This window comes from Camelina sativa, chromosome 10, assembly GCF_000633955.1.
Source record: "Camelina sativa cultivar DH55 chromosome 10, Cs, whole genome shotgun sequence".
Taxonomy (NCBI): Eukaryota; Viridiplantae; Streptophyta; class Magnoliopsida; order Brassicales; family Brassicaceae; genus Camelina; species Camelina sativa.
Window position 1 is genome coordinate 13,022,837 of NC_025694.1, and position 20,483 is coordinate 13,043,319.

The 20,483-nt window shown below is 35.3% G+C and overlaps 5 protein-coding genes across 5 annotated transcripts in view; 2 read left to right on the forward strand and 3 right to left on the reverse strand.

The window, feature by feature from the left end:
• On the forward strand, positions 6,459 to 7,752 carry LOC104718754 (probable enoyl-CoA hydratase 1, peroxisomal). Its single transcript, XM_010436561.2, has 3 exons — positions 6,459 to 6,962; positions 7,137 to 7,419; positions 7,507 to 7,752. Exons 1-3 carry the CDS (start codon positions 6,553 to 6,555, stop codon positions 7,609 to 7,611), a joined length of 798 nt encoding a protein of 265 aa, XP_010434863.1. The 5' UTR covers positions 6,459 to 6,552; the 3' UTR covers positions 7,612 to 7,752.
• Positions 8,549 to 9,671, reverse strand: LOC104720312. The gene is made up of 3 exons (XM_019230995.1): positions 9,389 to 9,671; positions 9,075 to 9,299; positions 8,549 to 9,000 (listed from the first exon to the last, which is right to left on the reverse strand). Exons 1-3 carry the CDS (start codon positions 9,602 to 9,604, stop codon positions 8,668 to 8,670), a joined length of 774 nt encoding a protein of 257 aa, XP_019086540.1. The 5' UTR covers positions 9,605 to 9,671; the 3' UTR covers positions 8,549 to 8,667.
• On the forward strand, positions 17,699 to 18,506 carry LOC104718755. Its single transcript, XM_010436562.2, has one exon. The coding sequence runs from the start codon at positions 17,766 to 17,768 to the stop codon at positions 18,255 to 18,257; it is 492 nt and encodes a 163-aa protein (XP_010434864.1). The 5' UTR covers positions 17,699 to 17,765; the 3' UTR covers positions 18,258 to 18,506.
• LOC104718756 (probable cysteine protease RD19C) lies at positions 18,383 to 19,974 on the reverse strand. Its single transcript, XM_010436563.2, has 4 exons — positions 19,516 to 19,974; positions 19,296 to 19,415; positions 18,970 to 19,216; positions 18,383 to 18,886 (listed from the first exon to the last, which is right to left on the reverse strand). The coding sequence occupies exons 1-4, from the start codon at positions 19,963 to 19,965 to the stop codon at positions 18,606 to 18,608; spliced, it is 1,098 nt and encodes a 365-aa protein (XP_010434865.1). The 5' UTR covers positions 19,966 to 19,974; the 3' UTR covers positions 18,383 to 18,605.
• Positions 20,410 to 20,483, reverse strand: part of LOC104720313 (probable cysteine protease RD19C) — a 3,998-nt gene continuing 3,924 nt past the window's right edge. Inside the window, exon 3 of the mRNA XM_019230720.1 lies at positions 20,410 to 20,466. Within this exon, the coding sequence (XP_019086265.1) occupies positions 20,410 to 20,466 (57 nt within the window). The remainder of the gene's footprint in view (positions 20,467 to 20,483) is intronic.

Consider the following 20,483-nt stretch of genomic DNA (forward strand, 5'->3'; position numbering starts at 1 on the left):
TTAGAAAGGATATATCAATAAGGTCTTAGAGATATATAGAATGAGTGAATGCTTTGGTGGTAAAATTCTAATTCAGAAAGGGGAAAAGTTCAATAAAATGCAATGTCCAAGAAATAAATTGGAACATAAAGAAATGGAAAGAATTCTGTATGCATAAGTGGTTGGGATTTTGACCTATGTTCAGACATGTACTCGACCAGATTTCAGTTTTGTTGATTGGTATGTTGGGTCGATATCAAAGTAATCCCGGAATGGATCACTGGAAGGTTGCAAGAAGGTTCTCAGTTACTTGCAAGGCAACAAAGAGTTCATGCTTACATACAGGAGATCGAATGAACTCGAGGTCATTGGATATTCAGATTCAGACTATGTCAGATGCGTTGATAGTAGGAATTGACGTTTGGATATTTGTTCTTGTTAGCTAAAGGAGAAATATCATGGAAAATTGAAAGCAGTCTGTCATTGCTTCTTCCACTATGGAGGCCGAATTTGTGGCATGCTTTGAGGCCACAATTTATTCATTGTGGCTATGGAACTTTATCTCAGGGCTTCAGATTGTCGACAACATAGAGAAGCCACTGAGAATTTATTGTGATAATCCTGCAGCTGTCTTCTTTTTAAAGAATGACAAGTACTCAAAAGGTGCTAAACATATGGAGATTAATTGCCTATATGTCAAAGAAGAAGTGCGGAAACGTAGAGTGTCTGTTTTTTTATTCACCACTAGGTTTTCACTCGCGGTACACCGCGAGACTAAATTATAAATTATTGTATTTTAAATAATATATTTTAATATATTTATTTTTCAAATTCTCAATTATTAACTTTTATCTAATTAAAAACTACACCCTAAACATAAAATTGAGAATCCAAACCTAAAAAAAAAGATTCTAAGAATTAATTTAACACATTGTAATTGTGTAAAAGAGAGTAAAAATGAAAATGTTCAAAAAGAGGTATTTTGAAAATAGGTATCTCAAAAAGGGTATTTATAATAAATTCTCATTTATAATTTTGTTTATAATGTTTTTTCTTCTTCTTCTTATCGTTTTATACAATTTAGAACCTAATTATATTATATTTGTTATTAGATAGAATATAAAATTTTAAAACACTTAATTTTGTTTTCTATAATTAAACAGAGGTATATGTCTATGTGGTATGCTAGTGTATATTTTTATGTGTATACAATTTTTTTATTTTTTGGAATATTAAGAAGTATGTGTAATATTTTAATACTAAATAATTTATAAGTTAATTTTCCAAACTATGACTGCAAATCTATAGTATATGAAATAAACTAATAATTTTAGTGTTGGTTCTATAGTCCAAACCCACCATTTTAGGCGGATCATACAACATGTTTAAAGATTTTTAATCTGCAAAACTCATCATATGAAACCAGTGAAAGTAAAATATAGTACGTGAGACTAAAACTCACTTTTTTATCAAATCAATTTTTAAAATTTTTATCAAGTAAAAAACAATACTTGGATTCACGGGTTTACTTCTAGGGGTGAACTTCTTCATTCACCTCCTTATAAAATAAGGAAATAAAATCTGTATACATTTGCAATTGTGTTTGGTACCTTTTAAAATACTTAGTTGCTATAATAAAAAAAATCAAATATAAGTATAGTTAATTTGTTTATTAAATTAATTATTTAATGTCAGTGGCATGCTTGTAAATATGTATGAACTTCAGGATTTATTCATAAATATCTCCAAATTTTATATATAGATGTTATCATTCAAGTATGTGTACACATTTATGGTTTATAGATAACATAACTATTTTGAGAATTAAGGTTATTCTCAATATAAAAAATAATATAAAATTGGAATTGATTTGTGATACATGGAAGGGAGCATGTCGTACAATGACGTATGACCGCCATGATTCGATCAGTTTGATTTTATTTAAGTCATTAAAGGTTAAGAGAACTTGATATTAAAGTGCACATTAAAGTTATTAAACCATTAAGTTGACACAAAGGCCAAGTGGGTGAATTTAGAAATATTTTATATTCTATGTGGCCTATGTGGTTTAATAATAAAGTTCAAGTTTATATTTAATATTGTGGATTCTAATATTAAAGATGACACCGTGATGCATCAGTTGCGATTAATGTATTAGAATTTGGGTGTATTGATAACCGTCTTCCCTTCTCTTAATTTTATTATATGATTTATATATATACATATATATGTTATGTCTATACATTATGAAGGGGTGCTATTACGAACCAGTATAATTCTTCAAAAAAGTGATTGTATATACATGTATATATGTGTGTGGCTGTTGAATCGTTACTGCAAAGGTTGTGTTCTCATAACATGAGAAACACTACTAAACTAAATACACATCAGAAAAAGGGATTAGTGTTCTTCTTCATCAAAGATCACGTGAAAGCAATAAGGAGTAAGGGAAGAGAGAATCAATTTCTTAAGACTTGGATCGATCATCTAGAATAATCGAGCAATGGATCAAAGTTAATGTTTATTCTTCTCTAAAAAAGTGTTCATAGTTGAATTAGATCAAATCTAGATGATCTTTGGGAGATATAGATCTCATAAATATAGAAATCTAAATTTATAAGAGGTCCGTGCTTGACAAGATTACCATCGACCTGATCTTCATCAGCAGAGACAAGGATGAAGTTAAACACGCTCGTAGCGATCTTGCTCTTATCGAACTTGCATGCGAAATGATCACATCCTGTATAGGGATATTCTTTTTCCTTCATAAGACCATCAGCTTTGAAAGCGTACTCAAAAGCGTTGTTCATTAGTCCTCCGCTACAACCAGAGTCACATGAATTGGCTTCTGCTGAATCACACTACAAGAAAACAATGTATCTTATTATATAAACTTTAGTTTTGAAAGTTAGTAATTTATATAATCGCGACGTATGTCAAATATATTGATAATATCTTGACATGTGCGAAAAAGAAATTTATTTAATAATTATAGGAAAATTATAAAAAACTTAAAAATAAAAGAATTACAATTAATATTTTTGAAAATATATAAAACCAAAAGTAATCTATTATATCACTAATTATAATAAGAAATTTATCTATTAAATTACTAATTTCAGTAAGAAAATATGTGCAATTAATAAGGAAAACATTTGCAATTTAATTGTAATTATTATTTATTATAATCATATAGTCAAAAGAAATTTATACAGAAAATGATTAAAGTATGAAAAGGTTTAATGTGTTAAAATCTATGTTTTATAAATCACTAGGCGGTAATCGGGCGGTGAGGGTGGGCCTAGCGATTAATGAAAAAATCAGATTTAAATCAGGGATTAATCAGGGACTAGTTGTAAGGTTTTTATCTATATTTATCTATAATAGATTAAAAATATATTTGAATTTTAGTTGTCTGGTTGCTGCTAATTAATAAATGCCATACTGTATTTGTAGAGTATTGCATTATGTAAATGAATGAATTTGAAACAGTAATTACCACACATAACAACATTCAAGTACATTTTTTTGAGTTTATTATAAATGTATATATATATATATTTACATTAAAAATTACATGATTTGATGTCTAATTATTATAATTAGGTTAGACCTCGCGCTACGCGCAGTATGATTTTTATTGTTCTTTTTATATTATTTATGTATATATTTTCCACAAATTAATATCATAATTAATTAATTTTTTGATAAAAAATAATTATTATTTGTATCATCATATGATAGTTGAGTTCTTGATTTCATAAATTAAAATTTTGAAGTAATTTTATTTACTATATAAGTATAATTTATACAAATTAAAAATGATTTATGATTAATAATTTTTTATTTGCTTCAATTTTAGTAGTTTTATTTTACTACATTATTACCAATTCATACATTAATAAATACATGTTACATATAGTTTTACTCAATAAATATATTTTAAGTTTTCTACATGTTTACATTTAATTTCGTATACAATTTATAGACAATATTTCATGTAATATATTCAAACTCTTAACATCTTCATACCACTTGAATTGCATGAGTTCAATGCATTTGTCTAAAAATCATATGCAGCTTTTTAGCAAAGCATTGCAAAAACTTAAAATAGCTAGAGAAGTTATATAAATGGACTTTAAATAAACTTTATTATGAGAAGAGAACATTATTTTTAATGGACAGAAAAACATCATGAGAGTAACATATGAAAAGCAATGATCGGAGATAAGAAGATTCTTAAACAGCCTCCAAACCAAACTAAAGCAATAGGTTATGGTACTTTTACATGGCGATTAATGTATGTACCCAGCAAGATCCTATCCCCAATCTACAAAAATTCAGCTAAACACCAAAGATAGCTTCGTAGAATCAGAATCCACAATTTCAATCTCACAATTATCCCAGATTCAGCCAAACATCAAGAAAACATTCAAAATTCAAACCTCGATAGATTCGTCTAGTCGAATCTGGTCCATGTTCATTTTTCGAAGCTTCTTAATCAAATCCTCCCCAATCTACATCTTAAGATCGTCCTCCACTAGATTCATTGAGTTTCAAAAACCTTCGAGATATTTTCAAATCCCCATGCTTCAGATCAATCGTGGCTTATCATAGATCATTACGAACATTGGGTTTGAGGTCACAATGAAAAGAAGAAGAAAACGAGCATTCAACAACACAGTCGAACCATTATATCACGACGACGAAGAAGAAAGAAATCGAGCAATTGATTAAAACGCTCCCTCTCTCTCGTTTTCCTATTATTTTGTCCACATAAAAGTAAAAATAGTTGACATGTATTTATGTTATAATCTAATTGGTTAAAGAATTTAACTGATGTATCAACACCAGCTGCTGACATGTATTAATGCTATAATCTAATTGGTTAAATAATTTAACATAAATGCCATATCCTTCTTTTATTGTATTGATTTTTGTTTGTTGTTTGTATTTTTTATTATAACCAAAACCCTCATACTATTATTTCAATATTTTTATTATAATCAGTGTTCGAAAAAGCGTTCTAGGCGTTCGCCTCCATTCCGTCTAGGCGCTAGGCGCTATAGCACCGCCTAGACGGCTGCTTTGGCTGCATAAAATTGTAGTATCATCATTTTCGTGTATTTTTAAAAAGTTTTAATTGCACAAATTTAAAATTAATAAGGTTTATTTCTATAAACATAATTATAAATGTTTAATATATTATTTAAAATGAATTGAAATAATATTTTTATCTATTGTTTTGTTTTTAATTTAAAATATTTATTATTCTTATACATATTTTGTATAATTATGTATATAATATCAGATATATATTAGTTTATAGTGTAAACTCCTGAACTGTCTAAAAACGCCCAAATTTCGATTAGGCGTTCAGGTGGATCATTTGCTAGTTAACGTGTAGTGATACATATTTTTCAAGCTTACTTAATATTAGTCCAAAGTGATTTTTTTGTTATAAATAAGACACTGATTGGATTCTTCTCACCAAGAGTGCTCCAAAATAAATATGTATAAAGAAGTATACCTGTGGCGCATTCTCAAGTGCTCACGATGTGATGCTGAGGGAGAGATCACCTCTTTTCATATTTATTTCTACCAAAAATTTTCTACTGGCTTAACAGTGAAGTTTTTTTTTTTTTAATTAGTTAACTTACCACATTGTGTAGATTGTGATGTTATATTTTAAAAATTTATTGAAAGAAAATTAAATTGTAGTACTCATACGTGGTAAGACTAGACTAATCACTAATGTTTTAACAAATTAACGTATTGTGGTGCATGTTGGATTGGAGGATTAGCTTTGCTTTGGAGGGGTCTCTAACTTTTCTGGTAATAGAAACATAGTTAAACATAGTGAAACTACGGACTTTGGTTCAAAACGTTCTTTTAAAAAATTTGGTCCAAAACGTTCTTTAAAAAAAGGTTGCTAGAAATTAACAAGAAAGAAAAAAAAAGAAAAATGCAATTGTGAAATGAAATCAAACATTTAAATGGTTTTGAACCTCTTTATTTATTTATTTTCTTTTTTTTTGTGTCAACCATCTCTAATATTCTCTATTGCATAGAAAAATCTGATAATGTCTTCTTAAATTGCATCAACAATCGTTGAATGATTATATTTGCTTTATTACACGTAAGTGTTATAAAAAATATATAGATTATAACCAAAAAAGAGGTTTTTAAATAAGATTTTTTTTAAAAAAGATATATAAATTGATAAACTAATACCTCTATAAATTAAGAAAGTATCTGAATTCTCAAAATTATTCATTCATTTACAGAGATATATTAAACTGTATATGTTACAAGATTTGATGTATCTACAGGTCAAAATACTCCAAGTTCTCTTTGTTAAAGCTGCCGTTTTCATGTTCCAGAAACAAAATACGCAGCGTCGAAAGAGCGGCCAAAAACGGGACGCAGTTTACTAACGACAAAACAATGGCACACCAACCCAAGCAAGTTCTTCTTCTTCCTCATCTCTTTTTCCTCATTGACTAAAATTTTTAAAAAAACCCGATCAGAAAACTCGAATACTCGTTCATAGAAATCGAAATCGTCGAAAAAATGGATCAAACAGTACCGGAAAATCTCATCATGGTGAAGAAGGAATCAGGCGGGATCGCCGTCATCACAATCAACCGTCCGAAGTCTCTCAATTCGCTCACGAGAGCGATGATGGTGGATCTCGCCAAGGCATTCAAGGACATGGACTCCGACGAATCGGTCCAGGTCGTTATTTTCACCGGATCGGGTCGATCTTTCTGCTCCGGCGTTGATTTGACTGCTGCGGAATCTGTTTTCAAAGGAGACGTGAAGGATCCGGAAACCGACCCGGTTGTGCAGATGGAGCGGTTACGTAAACCGATCATCGGAGCTATCAACGGTTTCGCCATCACCGCCGGGTTCGAACTCGCCTTGGCCTGTGATATTTTGGTCGCTTCTAGAGGAGCCAAGTTCATGGATACTCACGCCAGGTTTATCTCTTCTCGTACGACGTCGTTTCAATGTTTTAAGATCATGATCATATTGTTCTGAAGCTCTCATTTTCAACATTTTCAAATTTGTATTCCTCTTTATGCCTGTAGTGTTGGCTTAAGATGAATCTTTGTGATGGTATGAATGTGAATCCTCTGTTTTTCGTTGTGAAGGTTTGGGATATTTCCTTCATGGGGTTTGTCTCAGAAGCTGTCAAGGATCATTGGAGCAAACAAAGCTAGGGAAGTTTCTTTAACATCGTTGCCATTGACAGCTGACGTGGCTGGGAAGTTAGGGTTTGTGAACCATGTGGTTGAAGAAGGAGAATCTTTCAAGAAAGCTAGAGAGATCGCAGAGGCTATAATCAAGAATGAACAAGGCATGGTTCTGAGGATTAAATCTGTTATCAATGATGGACTAAAGCTTGATCTTGGACATGCTCTCGCACTCGAAAAGGTTATTAAACCTTTTTTTTTTACCATTTTTTTTTTATCAGTCCTTTTATTGAGAGAGAGAGTCTAAAACTGTAATTTGAATTGGCAGGAGCGAGCTCACGCGTATTACAGTGGGATGACCAAGGAACAGTTTAAGAAGATGCAGGAGTTTATAGCTGGACGTGGATCCAAGAAACCTTCTTCCAAGTTGTAGACAGTTTCTCTTCTATGGATCTTAAAATATTACTATTTTGTACCATTATGGTAGTTTACGTTTTGATTACTATCCTCAATAATAATATCTTTGTTTGTTTCAGAAGTGTAACGCAAATCAAGTAAAGTTGGGTAACCTCAATGTAGTCTAAGATTCGCATCTCTCAGACATATGTATGTCTCAGACAGAACAAGCTGCAAATATCCAAAATATAACTTTAAATTTAGTAAATAAATCCTTCATCTAGCATATGCATAAGCCTTGTCCATCTCTTTGTCTCACACCACGTGCAGTAATAGGATATCTCGTTGTAATAAGCAAGTGACCTGCTATTGTCCTCTAAAACCCCGTATTTACTACAAGAAAACAGGCAATCGGCCACTGTAGAAATAGTCACTAAATAGTTGTTGATTGAAAATTTGCGACTATTTTGCGACTATACACTGTTGTAGATAATATTTTGTCGCTAATACAGTTGATCGTTAATTAGTCGGTATTTAACGACTATACACTGTTGTAGGTAAATTGTGGTCACGTAGTCGGTATGTAGTAACTCAATTTAGTGACAATTTGACGACTAGTGTACAACTATATTAGTAGTTGTCGTGTAATAGTCGTTAAATATGACGACTAATTTACGACTTTGTTACATGAATAAAATTGCAATACTAGGTTGTCTTTAAATATTCGTCATATTTAACGACTATTTAACGACAACCTAGCGACAATGTTCCGTCTAAATGACGACTACATAACGACAACTTTGTTTTAGAAAATAATAAAATTAACTGGTTATTATTGTTTTGTAATCCTGATATTAATCCTGATTTTAATCCTGAAATTAATGAAATGGAGAACAAACATAATATACAAGTCCAAAATCTAATGAAAACACGCTATATAAATAACCATAATTTTATTGAAACCAGAAAATACATTAGTCCAAAACAGAAATCAAACCAAAACCAAAGAGAGAAAGAGTTTATAACACATACAAACTGAACAAAAGAACTTGGTTCATGAGTTAAGAGAATATAGGAACCATATTGGAGTTGATCATGTTGTTGGTGAATGTTGATTGTCCTCCTCAGCTGATTGAGAGGCTATAAACTCCAAGTAGGCTGGATTAGTGTCGCGCATAAACTTTGCCATCAACGACAACTCTTTGATCTCATTCTTTTGCTCAGCCACAAGGAGAGCAGTCTCTTTTTCTCGAGCAGCAGCTTCAGCATTGAGAGTCGCCTGAATTTCAATTTGTCGTTGGGCTTCCTTGAGTTGCTCTTGCAATGTAAGAAAGGCTTCAGTTTGTGATCGTTGCTTGCCCTTGCCAAGATTAGCTTTGAGGCTTCCAAGACCATAAGGAGTTCCTCGTGAATCCTTCTCAGTGCACTGTTTTTACCAAAAAGAAAAACTGTAAATAAAGAGCAAAACAAATTCATGATCGAATAGAAATGGTACTTTACCTCAAGGAAGATGGCAGTACATTCATCGGTGGTGAGCTCTCGACGGTGTGAAGTACCATCTGAAAGGCTTGAATCTGCCTCAAGCTCAGCCATCTTCTCCTGCAACTTCTGCTGATAAGCTTGATGAATTTTCTCTGCCTTGCCATCCACATAAGAACCATCCGGCTTTGTATGTGTTTTGAAAAAAACTTCACCCATACTGACCTCTCTTCCCAACTCTTCTTCCTACAATGTTACAAAATAAAGAATGGTTATGAAAGTGTTTAAAGATAGAAAGGATATAAATGTAACTAACAAATTAGAAATGACTTAACCAGATCATCTTGGATTTCTCTATATGACTTGGGTCCTGATAAGTGGATGTGAGGACCTAGACCATTACGGTCAGACAAACAACATTTGGAATAGGTTGAACTCCTTTGTTGTTGTTCTTCAGTATCCCAATTATCAACCATCTCTTGCCAGAGAGTACCTTCAATCCATGAAGGTTTAATTCGAGACGTCCTTGCATCGCTAACCATGCCCTTCATCCGACGGTTACAAATGGTGTTGAAATGTTCTTGAACGGTTCCTGTTATCAATGGATCCCAGGTGTGAGTTTTCTACATAACAAAAGAGAGAAGGACTTATGTTAGTGAAGTTAGTGAAAATAAGCAATAAACACAAGTAGAAAACATGTTACATTGTACTATTCTTACCACAAATTCCATGAAGTATCTTTCTTTTCGATCGGGAGGCACACAAGTCCAAGTATAATATGGACCATCGAATTTGTTTGTAAAATCTTGGTAATCTTCCGAACAAGTTGACCTTTTTTGTCCCGATCAAACCTCCACACATTTAAACAATGCTAGTTAGTCAGATCAGTTATAAAGCAAAAAAAAAAAAAATAATCAATCAGTTCTATTGCATCAATTGTTTCACAATAACGAATTGAAAGCAACGAGATTGAAACTTTCAATCAAACAAACCAATTTAAAGCAACAAAATAATTGAATCCGCAAACTATGAGAACCAAAGACATCCTAAGTATGACAAACCAATTGCTTGCACCAAACCAAAACAATTAAATCGAATTCTACATAAAACCAAAGCTAGAAACATTACCAAGTCGTCGTCTCCAACGGTATGGGAGAGAGAACAGTCGTAAACTTCTCACGGCTAGGCATCGTAAGCAGGGCAGTTAGAGATTGCATCGTCTCATCCTGGAGTTAAGGCTCGTAGTTGTTACCTTGAGAAGACGGTTGTTGACTATGACCATGAGAGTGCTGCGTTGGAGATAGCAGATGATCCTCCGGCATGTGAGCAATATCCTTGTGAACCTCAGGTGTCGAAATGGGCGGATCAGGAACTTGATTGGCTGAGTTCTGGAAAAGCGTCTGTGGCGGTGGGAAGTTCCGGAAATGTTGTTGCTCTTGGGGCGTGAACGGGGAAGGAATTCGAGCCGTTGGCGTGAAATTGTAATGAGGTGGAAGAGGGTTGGGTCTTCTAATGACGGGTGGGGGTTGGTTAGAGGGTCCGGCTCTCTGAGAAAGGTTAGGTGCAACCTTTCTCATTTTGGTTTTCTTAACAGCAGGATTTGACGACATAGAAGATGGATCGATTGAGGAAGAAGGAGATGGATCGAAGAAAGTTTAGGGTTAGGGTTAGATTGAGGAAGAAGGATGATGTATCAAAGAAGGTAGATTGAAGAAGAAGGAGATGGATCAAATTGATGGATTGATTTAGGGTGAATGGAAGAAGGAGATGAAGTAGTGAGGAAGAAGGAGAGATCGAATGTTTTAGGTTTAGGTTTAGGAATAGGTTTGTCTCAGATCGATTTTGATGGATCAGATCGAAATGTTGTTGGGCCCAAATTTCTTTTGCCCAAAATATAAGAGGAGTGTTACAGAATATAAGCAATACGTTTTGTTTATATTCACATAAAAGGAATTGGTTCAGATGGTTAATGTACCCTAATTAATATCATCAAACCTAGGTTCGAGTAACCCCAAATTCAAATTGTTAAATTTTTTTTATGACACAAAAAAAAGTTATACTTATTGTATAAAACAATAATCTTAAAGAAATTAACAAGGTCTTCCAAATGTTTATTAAACAGTAAATTATTTTACATATCTTATACATAATTTATTTTACATATCAGGGTTCTTCGACGTCTTCTTCTTCATCATCCGAAGACGATAAATTACACATAAATTCATCTTCAGGTTCCGCGTCTGCAACATCATAAACGAGATTTATTGGGTCTCCCCTTTCCAAATTGTAGTAATCAATACAGCATCATCAGTTTCTGTTTGCAAAAGAGTTGGTTCTCCAGAAATATTTCCCCTCGGATTTACTTTTAGAACATTGAGCCACAAATGCTTCAGTTTCTTTATGTATGGGTACGGAATATAACAAACTTGATGGGCTTGAGATGCTGTTTTGCAATCAACGTGTAAAGGTTACACATATTATATATAAAGGTGATAGTGACAATATATAATTAATGTGGAAATTTATATACATACCTAGAATAAATGGTTCATATTTATTGTACTTTCTGGATGAAAGAACGTCTACAACGCCACTATTACTTCTGCGAGTGCCTCTACCAATAACAGGGTCATACCACTTGCACTTAAATAGTGTGATCTTCAACCCAAGCATCCCCTCATACTCAAGTTCTATGATATCAGTTAATGTCCCGTAGATATCTGCAGCATCAGATGCATTCACATAATTTTCACCTTTAACAGAGACCCCATAGTTACATGTCTTTCGTCCAGCACCATGATTTTTTGTATGAAACAAATAACCTTTTGTAAAATACATTGACCATGTTTTAGCCTTGTTCAAAGGTCCATGGACAATTTCTTGAACCCAAGTAGGAAATGGATTGGAGGCGTTCCAATAAGTAACCTGCATATAAGTCCCGTTATTTTAAATAATAACAATAAGTAAAATAGGGATATCACGAAAAATTATTTAACATACATATTGTTTAACCCATGAATGATATTCATCAGCTCTTTTCAAGGAGAGTTCTTTCTCGCTAAGTCCTGGATATTTTGCCGAAATATAATCCTCGAGCATACTAAATATAGAAAGACCAGATCACCACAAATGTATATGAGAAAATGTAGTGGAATTAGATATCTTAAAATGTAACTAATTTTTGACATGTAACTAATTATATACCTCTCAATTGGTTGAAAATAGTCACAATTCTGTAAAACATATGCGTGTGCGCAACGATAGTCATCACCTGAAAGCCATATTTCATTCATTTCTCCACTGGGACGACCAACTTGAGTAAATATAGAGGGTACTCCAGGGACATGATATTCAAACGCTTCACCTTCATCAAATCTTGTTAATCTGACCATAAAATTAAAAAATAATTATTATGACTATTAAATTAAATATCACTTTAAAAATAATTACTCTTAATTGCTCACCTTGATTTTGTTTGTATGTTCGCAGCAAAGTAGTGCTAAGAGAAATAAGCAATCTCGTCATTGATATATGATTCAACAATTGATCCTACCGCATATCTTTTGTTCTTTGCTTTTTCTTTCAATTTTTTGAAAAGCCTTTCAAAAGGATACATCCACCTATATTGGACAGGGCCTCCCAGTTCAGCTTCGTAGGGAAGATGTATAGGCAAGTGCTCCATCACATCAAAAAAGGATGGTGTAAATATCTTTTCCAAATTGCAAAGGATTAAAACAATTTTCTGTTTTAGAATTTGAAGTCGACTTGTTTGCAAAGTTCTTGAGCATAAGTCCCGGAAAAATGCTCCAACCCCTGCAATATTATATTTATTCAAACTTCATCACATTAATTACGGAGAAACCTTTACTCATTTCATATATATATATATATATATAGAACTTTAAATAATTAATTAATATACCTGATAACGCAAGGTGGACATTCCGGTCAAGGAGTTCTGCAAAGATAAATGGAAGTAACCGCTCCATGAAAACATGGCAGTCATGGCTCTTCATGCCTGAAAACTTTCCATTTTCCATATCAACACAACTAGCTAAGTCTGCCGAATAGCCATCTGGGAATTTAACCGAGTATTTCACACATTCCAAGAAGCTTTTTCTGGCTTCGTCTGTCAATGTATAGGGCGGGAAAGGTGCTTTACCCCTACTATCAAGATGTAAGTGTGGCCGGGAAGAGAACTTTGCTATATCCAATCTTGTCATGACGGAATCTTTTGATTTACCTTTCACACGCATAAGAGTGTACATTATGTTGTCCAAAAAAATCTTCTTTGTATGCATCACATCAATATTATGTCGGAGATTAAGGTCCTTCCAATACGGTAGCGACCATAAAATGCTTTCCTTTTGCCAGTTATGGTGCTTTCCATATCCATGCATCTTCCTTTCATAACCATTTCCACCGACGTCCGTGGTTCTTGGTGGATTTACAGAATTCAACTGCTCAGAAGAAACTTGCTCACCGGTCAAGTACTCTGGTGGATACTCTCTTGTAGCGTCTTTTCCCTTCAGGAAGTCTTTTTTATTCCTCCTCAGAGGATGATCAGGAGGAAGAAATCTCTGATGACAATCAAACCAACATGTCTTCCTTCCATTAGGTAGATAGAAAGACTTTATATCGTCCATGCAAACTGGGCAAGATAATTTACCATGTGTTGTCCATCCAGAAAACATGCCATACGCAGGAAAGTCGCTTATCGTCCACATCAGTACTGCTTTTAGGTTGAAATTTTGGCCCAAGAACACATCGTATGCATCGACTCCAGTAGACCACAACTCTTTTAACTCATCAATAAGAGGTTGGAGAAAGACATCAAGACTAGCTCGCGGATGGTTTGGACCAGAATTTAGAATTGTAAGAAACAAGTACTCAGTATCCATGCACATACCAGGGGGTAGATTATATGGCGTCAATATCACTGGACATAATGAATGGTGACATCCCAAATGGATTGAAACCATCAGTACACAATCCCAAATACACGTTACGGGGTTCTTCAGCAAATTGAGGATTTTGTTCTTGAAAATACTTCCACTCCGCTTCATCAGATGGATGACTCATTTCTCCCACCTTTGCTTGGTGCTCAGCATGCCATCACATTGTTGTTGCAGTCTTGTGACTCTGATACATTCTCTTCAGTCTATCACCAATAGGTAAGTACCACATACGACTATATGGTACTTTGGTTCTGCGTCGGTCATTCTTAGGCTTCCATCTTGGTGCATCACAAAACAAACATTTTTCTTCCTTTTTGTCATCTTTCCAGAATAACATACACTTGTTTATACAAACATCAATTGTATGATATGGGAGTCCTAAATTGCGCATCAATTTCTCTGTCTCGTAATGAGAACCCGTAGCCTGGTTTCCTTTTGGTAAATAATCACTCAACATTTCACATACTGAATCCACTAACTTTTCACTCATACTATAATCTGCCTTATTTTGCATAACTCTAGCAGCTAAAGATAATTGTGAGTGACCTTCACGACAACCATCATATAATGGATTTTTTGCACCTTCTAACAAGTCATAGAATTTTTTTGAATGGTTAAGTACTGGTTCTTCTACACTCTTATAACCCCCATCCCATTGATAGTAATCATCAAAACCCACATTAGAAGGAAATGCATCATTCACCATATCCACATATCTATCTTCTACTACATTACCCACTTCCTCACTCCCACTAATAAATGTTGGATCAACAGTGCTCGTTCCTATATCCATATTTATTTCTTCCCCATGCTTATACCAAACATAATAATCTGGCATAAACTCATAACTAAAAAGATGATTCCAAATTCTAGTCCCTAGAAAACGCTTCTCGTTTTTGCACCTACTACAAGGGCAAAAAAACTTACCCCCGTTTTCTTGTGCAAAAGGCTGGCTATTTGCAAATTGCATGAACTGCTCCATCCCGGCTCTGAACTCTTCTGTAAATTTTTCCGTCACCTCATCGATCCTCTTGTACATCCACTCCCGGAAATTACTATAATTGTAACTTCCTGACATTATTATAAATCTCTATGATCTCATTTTTTTTGGTGTTGCTTTGTGTGTTTCTGTGAGTGAGAAAAACGTTTGGTGAGCTCAGTTTATATAGGTATATTTAGCGACTAAAAAGTGACTATATCACGTAGTCACCAAATACAGGTACACCTACTCCGGATTGCTAAAAACGTGTTTTAAACCAACTTTTAGCGACTATTTTGCGACATAAGCGGCGAGTCGCAAACTTTTGTGGGAAAATAGTCACCAAATTTACGACAAAACAGCAACTACACAATCAGTCGCTAAATTAGCGACTAATGTGCGACAAAATTTTGCGACCCGCCGCATAAGTCGCAAAATAGTCGCCAAATTTACGACAACACGAGCGACTACACAATTAGTCGCTAAATCAGCGACTATTTTGCGACAACATTCACAACTTCCTTACTTCGTCGCCATTTAGCGACTAATTTAGCGACTCAATATTTTTGTCGCAAATTAGCGACTAATACACGACTATATATGATTCGTCGCAAAATAGTCACAAAATAGTCACGAAATAGTCGCTAAATTTAATGACTACGCATTTAGTCGCCGATTGTAGCCGGAAAAACGGTGTTTTCTTGTACTGATTTTCCAATTAACTTTTGTTTGTATGTTGGAAAATGGAACACCGCAGCTATTTTCTCCTTCAAACTTGCTACGTCTCAGACAATTACTGCAATGTGATCTTAGTTGCTTGCCCGTCGGCATCACAAACCACCCTAATTGTAGTCAAACCCTGAAGTATGTCTCACTGCTAATTAGATACAACTCAGACCAAAGGGAAAAAAAGAAGAAAAAGAGACCTAGTATGAAGAAAATATTACCGGATGTTGAGCAAGAAACTGGTCTTCTGGAACAAGGAGCTCATCCAACATTTGTTGAATCTCTGGCGGAGGCAGAGGAAGAGGTGGTAGTTGCATCATTGGCAACTCTTGATTTATCTCCTCCTCGTCGACAAAATCTTTGGACACAGAAGCATGCCAATCAGTCATAGTCCTCATACCTCCCGCCAGCCATTCAATGACTTGGAGAAAACCGTCAAGAACGGCCTCCTTGTAAGCGGCGCTCTTTGTCAGCTTTTCTTTTCAGATATTTGGGAGGATTCAAGACTTGCGAGTAGGCCACGACAAACTCGTTGTAAAAACTGAACCTGTAATCAGTTGGCTTCATAAACTCAAACTGATGGTTGGCCATCACTCTTCACATGAGATTCCCCTGAAAATCATCCCCATACCACCCCACAAACTGCGCTGTGACCTTAACGGTATCAAGTTCCTCAAGCTCATCCCTTTAAGAATTCTTCACTGTAGAAATTTAGGCAGAACAAGTCTTTCATCACGCTGAACAACACTGGATTGAGACTGAGGAAGTCTATCACGATCCAGTATTTATCAAGCTTGCGATAGTAAGCTTAAGCTGCGTGACCACGACGCATTGGTGAGGACATTACTTCTGCAGTAAGAAACATTCAAATCACAATCAGATTCTATCGATCGCGAGAGAGAAAAAAAAAATCTTCGAATTTGACCTAAATTATTGGTTTTAAAAATAAAATAAAACAAACACTGAGTTGATCACATGGAGATAAGGTAGATGTACTGGAAGATAAGATCGATATGAAAATAAGATAATCTGCGACGTTAAAGGACTGACGTTAAAGGAGGCTTTGAAGAGAAATGAGAAAACACCGTACCTTACTACCTTAGCCGCGAGAACCACCGAGAAGAAGCCGACAAAGAACGAACGACTTCGAGGTTTTTGAAGCTTTATAAATCGACACAACCGACCTAATATAGATTTGGGATAACTCCTTCACTGGGGTTTGTCTCAGAAGCTGTCTAGGGATCATCGGATCAAACAAAGCTCGGGTTGTTTCTTTAACCTCAATGCTATTTACAGCAGACGTGGCTAGAAATTTAGGGTTAGTAAAACCATTTGGTTGAAAGAAGGAGAAGCCTTGAACAAATAGGGAAATCGCAAAGGCTAACCCAAGAATGAACAAGGCATGGTTCTGACTTCTGAGGATTAAATCCGTTATCAATGTATGGATAACTAAAGCTTTTGATCTTGGACGTGATCTCACTCTCAAATAGTCTGATCAGTTTTTGATTGAGAGAAATGTCATTTAACTCGCAGGAGCGAGCCAATGGGATTACAAAACGAACATCAAGAAACATTTTTCCAAGTTGTAGACAGTTTCTATGGATCTTAATTAAAATAATTCTAGTTCATCTTGGTTTACATTTTGATTACTGTCTTCAATAAGAATACATATATTTCCAAGTTGTAGACAGTTTCTATGGGATTAATTAAAATAATTCTAGTTTATCTTGGTTTACATTTTGATTACTGTCTTCAATAAGAATATATATATTTTGTTTGTTTCAGAACTGTAACAAAAATCCTTGTTCCAGATTTTCAACTAAAAAGTAAAAAGTCATTCAAAGTCAATTAACATCCCTTTAAAACGTAACTTAATTTGACCACATGCATTAATTTTAAGAAACGGTATATTCGGATAGAATATATATGGAACAACAAATTATATTAGAACCCATTTCAACGAGCACAAACAATATATAATGTTCCCATCAAAAAAAAAAATATATATATAATGTTAGCTTAAACTCCCCTCTATAGACACCAAAAAAAATGGATACTCCAAAGCAATACCTTCCACCACTTTTCATATTGATCATCTTCTTGACTACAACATCATCACATGCCGGCCATGAAAGCAACATTCTGGTTACCAACGATCCACCATCAACAAATTCTGTGTTTCCTACCGGAAAATTAACTGTGGAAATCATAAACGATCTCGGTAATCAGCTAACGTTATTGTATCACTGTAGATCAAAAGACGATGATCTTGGCAACAAGACTTTGCAGCCAGGTGAGTCGTGGTCTTTTAGATTTAAGCGTCAATTCTTTGGAAGGACACTGTTTTATTGTGATTTTCGATGGCCGAGGTCTCCAAATAAATTGTATTGGTTCGATATATATAAAGACCATCGAGATAGTTCCGGTGATAACTGGTGCGAGAAGTGTGTATGGAAGGTAAGACAAACCGGACCTTGTAGGTTCAACGATGAAACTAAGCACTTTGATATTTGTTATTCTTGGAATAAGTCTTTGTCTTGACAACCATCGATATGCTATTTGTACTAATGGATTGCATTTTTTAATAAATAACAGAACAGATAAACTTAGTTCTTGCTGATGTGTCTTCTATGACTGACGAGTTTCACTGTTTCAAACATAATATAAAACATAAGATTTCTATTATTCCCAACTTTTTATATGTTGGTAATCAGTATTAACTTCAGCATTCGATGCTACAAAGATAATATACCCAAGCTATTTTACATTAAAGCTGAAACACAGAGACAATACTAACAATAACAGTTCATAGTATTGTTTATGCATCCATCCATACATACATATCTATATACACAAGGACATGCAAAATCCAGTTGTGTCCTAATAATTCTACTTGGTTGTGGTGTGAACAGCTGCAACAGTAGATACCATTGAGTCCATACCACACATATTGTGAGGTCCTCTGCAGATTTTGTAGTAACCATGCTCTCCCCACATCGATCCCCACGAGTTCTTGATAATCCAATAAGGCTTCTCCTTAAGACGGATTGGTGCATAACCAGCCGAACCAAACCCAACCAAAAGCACTCCATGGTCTTGGCTCTTTGAACATACATATGGGCACGAGACTCCTCCTATGTATGTTTGCATCCACATCGCATTGATAGCAACTGTTTTTGAGCAACAAAGATTAAATTAATCTCTAGCTAATTCTTAAATCAGTAACAAGGAAAAAAGAGTTTTTCAAACTTACTAGCTAGAGGTCCGTGCTTGACCAGATTAGCAGCGATCTGATCTTCATCAGCAGAGACAACGCTGAAGTTAAACACGCTCGCAGCGATCTTGCTCTTATCGAACTTGCAGGCGGAATGATCACGTCCTGTATAAGGATATTCTTCTTCCTTCATAAGACCACCAGCTTTGAGAGTGTACTCAAAAGCGTTGTTCATTAGTCCTCCACTACAACCAGAGTCACATGAGTTGGCTTGTGCTGGATCACACTGCAGGAAAAGGAAAAGAAACATATATACAACAACCACATCACCAAAACACATCAAATGGATCCTCATAGAAACAAACCTCATGGTCACAATCTATAAGCTGCTGCTCACTGAGGCTAACAAGCTCTTTAGTCGCAAGAAAATGAGCTCCTTCAAGAGCTCCAGTCGCACTAAACGACCAGCATGAACCACACATACCCTACTCACAATCAAACACACACACAGACTCACTTCTTCTTCTCTACAGATCCATGAACGGTTATAAGATCACACGAATTCGATATCTCTATCAAACAAACCTGGTTTTTAACAGGAGTGACGGCTCCTTGTTCACGCCAATCAAACTCCGTGGGGAGATCGGTGGTGGGAAGAATCGGCGCCGTCTCAGTGTCAGTAGGAAGACGAAACTTGCGGCGTTTAAGCCCCAGGAACTGGCGGCGGAACTCCTTGGGAGTAAGATCTGAGAACTGCGTGACGCCGTGAACAGCAGACGGATCCAGAAGCTGGTTACGTCTAGCTCGCCTTAGGTTAGCCTTGAACACACGGAGGCGATGATCGTGCTCTTGCTGAGTAGCGTAAGTCTTCTGGTACTTGGATTTGAACAGAGAGAAGTGATGCTCTGCGTTGAGGAGTTCATCGTTCTCCTCAGGGACGACTTGCCTGATCGGATTATCCAAACCTTCGCCGGATCCGAGAGAAACTGCTAGTAACGCGGCTGCGATGAGGAAGAAGAAGACCACACGATCCATCCCTTACTTCTTCTTTGGCTTTTCCGAGAGATAAGGAAGAAGAAGAAAAAAACTGTTACGAGCCTTTGTTTTAAGGAGTTGTGAGTAAACACGTGGCGTGTTGTAGTTGGTTGTTTAGTTTGGATATTTCTTGGGGTAAACGACGACATGACAAGCGACACGTCGCTTGTTGCTCCTTCTTCTTCTTCGTAAGCTATGACGATATTTTCCCCCCTCTCTGTTGTAATTTTGGCTAAAATATGAGGGTATAATAATAATTTAGCATTATTCATTCTCAAAGGTAAGTCTGGTCGATTTTTTTTGGTTGCTTCTTTTTCATTTGGAGAAGATTGCCGAACGCCACACATGGTTAAGGTGAATGCATATCATGAGTTGAAACATAAGCCATATTTTGAACGGATGAGAAAAATGCAAGACCATGGAGGAGCGGCTGTTAGTCATCAATTAGCTTATGAGCACAAGCGTCTGTCTTTTGCAACTGATAGCTAGCGAAAGGTGGACCTTTATCAAAAGAGGTT